Source organism: Cucurbita pepo, chromosome LG02 (assembly GCF_002806865.2).
Source record: "Cucurbita pepo subsp. pepo cultivar mu-cu-16 chromosome LG02, ASM280686v2, whole genome shotgun sequence".
In the NCBI taxonomy this organism is placed as follows: domain Eukaryota; kingdom Viridiplantae; phylum Streptophyta; class Magnoliopsida; order Cucurbitales; family Cucurbitaceae; genus Cucurbita; species Cucurbita pepo.
In genome coordinates this window covers 6,199,865-6,205,155 of record NC_036639.1, presented here as the reverse complement: position 1 = coordinate 6,205,155, position 5,291 = coordinate 6,199,865, and the positions used below count along the sequence as shown (strand labels likewise).

General features: G+C 41.1%; 1 protein-coding gene and 1 non-coding gene across 2 annotated transcripts; both read right to left on the bottom strand.

Moving 5' to 3' along the window:
- Positions 1-1,703: 1,703 nt before the first annotated feature.
- LOC111789452 lies at positions 1,704-1,843 on the bottom strand. The gene has a single exon (XR_002814350.1). It is a non-coding gene; the product is annotated as a small nucleolar RNA Z247 (small nucleolar RNA).
- A 1,159-nt stretch (positions 1,844-3,002) lies between these two features.
- On the bottom strand, positions 3,003-4,985 carry LOC111787713 (trihelix transcription factor GT-2-like; the record flags this gene model as incomplete). The annotated part of the gene is made up of 1 exon (XM_023667744.1): positions 3,003-4,985. A coding segment is annotated over one exon (1,581 nt), but the record flags the coding sequence as incomplete, so codon positions are not given.
- Positions 4,986-5,291: the final 306 nt, after the last annotated feature.

Sequence of the window (5,291 nt, the reverse complement as noted above, 5' to 3'; positions counted from 1 at the left end):
TAGTAGGCCCAGACATATGCATGTGATCATTCTCCAAATTAGTACTGCTATTACCCAAATGCAAGGTGCACAAATCAGGGGCATTATGCGTCGACTGCATGATTGGGGAAGAATTAGGTGAGGCTCTCTTGAATGGAAAAACATTTTCATCAAATATGACATCTCTAGACATATAGACACGACCAGAATCGGTGTCAAGACACTTATACCCTTTATGTGAAGAACTGTAGCCTAGAAAGACACATTCCTTTGATCGAAAAGAGAGCTTTTGTTTGTTATAAGGACGAAGATGAGGCCAACAAGCACACCCAAAAATTTTTAATAAGGAGTAATTTGGTGGGGTATGAAAAAGAAGCTCTAAGGGGCATTTTTTATCGATGACACGAGTAGGAAGACGATTGATGAGATATGTGGCTGTAAGAAACGCGTCGTCCCAAAATTTAATAGGTACATGAGCATGAGCTAGAAGGGCTAGGCCAGTTTCAACAATATGACGATGCTTGCGTTCAGCAGACCCATTTTGTTGATGTGTGTGAGGGCACGAAACACGATGACCAATTCCAAGGGAACGAAAAAATGTGTTATGAATTTTCTGATATTCCCCACCCCAATCAGATTGAACCCACTTGATTTTAGTATCTAGGAGGCGCTCAACATGAGCTTGGAATTGCAAAAATATACGAGGAGCTTCTGTACGATCATGCATCAAATAGATCCACGAAAATTTACTGAAATCATCAATGAAACTAATATAATATTTAAAACCCCCAACAGATGGAGGTGCAGGGCCCCAAACATCCGAAAAAATAAGTTCCAAAGGTGACGAAGACCTATGGGAAGAACTAGTATATGGTAATCGATGACTCTTTGCTAACTGACACGCATTACAAACTGACAAAGATGACTCACTAGCACACGAAATATTATTTAGACGCAAAATGGATTTTATTACTTGAGATGAAGGATGTCCAAGACGTGCATGCCATTGGGCGTGAGTAGTAGATCTGCTCACCAAGGCGTGCTTGAGATTATCGACATCGGATGGCTTAATAGGATAAAGACCAGATTCACACCTCCCATTTAGGAGACTTTTCCTCGACTGTCGATCCTTTATAGAAAAATGCCAAGGATGGAATTCAAAGAATACGTCATTATCACGAGAAAATTTATGAACAGAAAGAAGATGTTTGGAAATTTCAGGCACATGCAAAATATTACGCAACGCAAGAGGACGAGTAGCAGTATTAATTAGAGAATGACCAGTATGCAAAACACGCAAACCTGCTCCATTGCCGACTTGAACTTGTTCACCTCCATGATAACGTTCACGCACAGCGAGACGATCCAGGTCACTGGTGATATGGTCCGTAGCGCCTGTGTCGCTGTACCAATTTGGGTCAATCTTGTAAGAGGAAGTAGCCGCCAGTGCCGTAGGAGGAGCAGAAGAAGGTTCATCTTGATAGGACTCATCCATCCTATGCCAGCAGCGGATAGCAGTATGCCCCACTTTGCCGCAGATCTGGCAGGAAGGACGAGCAGAAGGGCCACGACGATCACCAGCAGGACGAGAGGGTGCATAACCTTGAGAACGACCACGACCGCGATCCCTACGCCCACGATTCTTCTGCTGACCACCACGACTAGCATAATTGGCAGAAGATCCAAGATTTAACTGAAGTTCAGCCTGGTGTTGTAGTTGGCGAGCTTCATACGTCATTAGATGTGCAAACACATCATCAAGGGTGAGGGCTTCACTCTTGGTAGTCATTGAGGTGACGAAGGGATCATAGTCAGGGCCAAGACCAGCGAGAAGATACGCGATCACATCATCATCCTGCAAGGCAGAGCCGGCGGCGGCCAGCTCGGTGGCTAGCCCTTTGATCTTGCAAAAATAATTTGCAGCAGATTGATCTCGTTTCTTGGACGTGGCGAGCTCAACACGAATCTGAGTAGTGCGAGCACGAGTTGACGATGAAAACATCCGCTGCAGGGTATCCCACGCCTCCTTGGACGTAGTAGCGGCAACCACATCATGAAGAATCTCCTCAGACATGGAGGAGAGAAGGCCGCTAAGGACTTGTTGATCCTGATCATACCACTGATTATAGGCCGGATTAGAGACCAGCTCAGCACCAGCAGCAGTTGAGGAAGGGATCAGCTTGGCAGGTGCAACATTGGTGCCATCGAGGTAGCCCATAAGCTTCGTACTCCGTAGGTAGGGGAGGAGCTGGGCACGCCATATGATGAAGTTGTTTTTGGTTAGACGAATTGTGACAACATGGTGTAGAGGGATTGGGCCAAAAGTCGCCATGGTAGTTGAGACGGTGTTGGAGATGGTGGATGGAGAGGAGGAAGAAGACATGGCGAGGAGTTTAAAAAATAAACCTTGGCTCTGATACCATGTTAGATTGAATGGCACGATGACCTATATGGGTCACGACCTCATGTATTTATAGATGCGTATAATGAAGATTACATTCCAAATCTATGATTTGGTAACAAACCATAAAATCATAGATTTGGTAACAAACCCTTCAAATCATAAACTAGTAAATCTTAGACTATTTTAGTATATACAGTTATGATCTATTTTAGGTTTAACACTCCCAACTTGACAACCCCAACCAACACTGTTCTAAAGGGCCTCTACCCTTCTCTCTCTCTTCCCTTTATTATTTACTTTATCCCTTTCTAATTTGAAATTTTAATTACTTATATTAGAGGGTTTTTTCACAAGGGTAATTATATTATCTTATTTTCATACATGTGTTTTTGTACCATTTTCAATATGCTTATTGGTTCTAATATTATTATTATAGTAATAATTGTATTAATGAAATTTTACTAAAAATAATTGAGAAGAAATTTTGAGGGAATCAAATGAACTGCCTCATCCTGTCCTCATTCTATAAAATACAAAAAATATTAATATTCTGGTATAAAAAAAAAAAAAAAAAAAAACTTTTTTTTTTTTTTTTTTAATTTACATGAAACATCACAAATGCCAAAATACAACACTAGACAAGAGTGTCTCTTTATTTCTTGTTTTGAAACCTTAAACTCCATTCTCTCTCTAAACCCCAAACATTATTTCATTTTTAGTCCCCAAAAAAACAAATTAATTAATTATTAAAATGGAAAATCATATAACTCTCGCCCGATTCTATTCTACAATTTCTAAACCAACCCCTTACACCCTCTTTTTTTCCCCTTAATTCCCTCATCATATGGTTTTTTGCAGTAACTTTTGTGAGTGTGAGTGTGAGTGTGTATGTATGAACAACATATTCAATTCAACCCTTTCCACACCGAAAAAACTTGACCCACTTACCCGTTCGAGAACCCCGTTTTCGATCCAATCCATGCTCGAGTTTTTCCAGAACCATAACATGCTTTGTTCTCACTCACTCTGCAACACTCATCGAAGCTGGTTTGCTTGCCACAATCTCGTAATTCTCTCCACCCTCCTCGTCTTCTTCTTCGTCATCATCCTCGTCGTCGTCTTCATCCTTTTCGTCTCGATCCATTGGTTCGCTCTCCATATCTTTGTTGGCTGAGTTGGATCGAACAAGTTCTTGTTGCGGAGGCCATTGTTGCTCTGGTCGAACCATCAATGGTGTCGATGATCCGATTATAACGTTGTCGAACTTGTTGCCGTTGTTGTTGTTGATGTTCTTTTCCTTGTACAAAGCATCAAGCTGGTGAAAATAAGGGCAAGTCTTGGAATCCTCCGGCCTTGTTTTTTTACTCTCCTTTACTTTCTTGAAGTACTTGTTTATGTTCTCCCATTTCTCCTTGCACCTCTTTGCATTTCTATTATACCCAAGTCTCTTCATGGCTGATGATATCTCTTCCCACAATGGCCCTTTTGGTCCATTTTCTTGATATTTGGCGTCTAGATTTGTTCTCAATTTGATGAGTGCCTCCACTTCCACTTTTGGCCATCTTGATGAGCTTGAAGCTGGGCTCATCCTATAACTTTCACCACCATTATCACTTCTTTTCACAATCTCTATTTGCAAATATTCATTGTTGTTCACCAATTTTTGTGGGGTAGAATTTGGATGAACAACTTGCAATGTAGAAGCTTGTTGAGTCGGCGGTTGCACGACTGGTGTCGGATTTGATATTGAGATTGGTTGTTGTCGTGGTGGCGGTGGCGGTGGTGGTGGCAGTGACGGTGACGGGTTGTTGTCGTTGGGGTGGGATTGTGTTAGTTTTTGGAGGAAGGATGTAATAGCGGCATCTTTAGCAGCTGCCATTGATCTTTCTTGAGCTAAAATCTCTTTCTCTCTATTGATTTTGGCCATTTCTTGCATCCTCCATGCTTCTTCTCTTGCAACTCTTTCTTGTTCCCTTTTCTCAATTGCTTCCAAGAATCTCTTTTGCATTTCCTCTTGCCTTTCAATCACTTCCCTCATCAATCTCTCAAAGAAATCCTTCCATTTCCTCTTCTTTCTTTGTCTCGACGCCTCGTCGGATGATGTCGACGAGTCGACATCATCAGACGTTGAGTTTGAGATGAGATCCGCTTCGAACCCCAATCCGGCTGCCCCAGATGAGACATTGGTTTGGAAAAGCGGAGCAATGGTGGTGGCTAAATTGGTAGGGTTATTGAATGGCAAGGGAGGCGGAGGGGGCATGGATTGGAGGTGAATTGTGGGGTTTGGTTGAGTGAATGATATGTTCATCAAGTGGGGTACGGCGGTGGTGGTCGATGGAACAGTTGAAGGAATGTGAGAAATGACGGTGGTTGGAGGTGAAGCCGCCGTTGCCGGAGGTGGAGGCTTAGATAAATGGGAGTGGAAATTGAGAGGAGGGTGATTTTCAAGAGCTTCTAATTGTTCAAAAAACTTGTAACTTTTACTATCTGGTTTCCCACATCGGACTTCTTTGGTTCTTTTGTGATATTTATAAACATTCTCAAATTTCTCTTTGCATTTCTTTGCACTTCGATGATACCCAAGCTCCCCTAATTTCCTGATAATAAAAANAAAAAAAAAAAAAAAAAAAAGAAAACAATTTCTCTCTCATACAAACAATTGCATGTGTAAAAACAATGATTGAGGTAAAAGAAAAACAGAAGAGATTCAGAAGAAAAAATTGATGAAATAATGAACAGAAATTTCAGCTCAAAATTTGATGATATTTTGTTCTCTAAACTGCAAAATTTTCCTCAGTTGTTGATGTTACATGAGAGAGAAAGAATGTTTTTTTTTTTTTTAACAAAAGAAAAAAAGTACCAATTTAACTACAACTCGACTTCACAGATTCCTTAAAAAAAAAAAAGG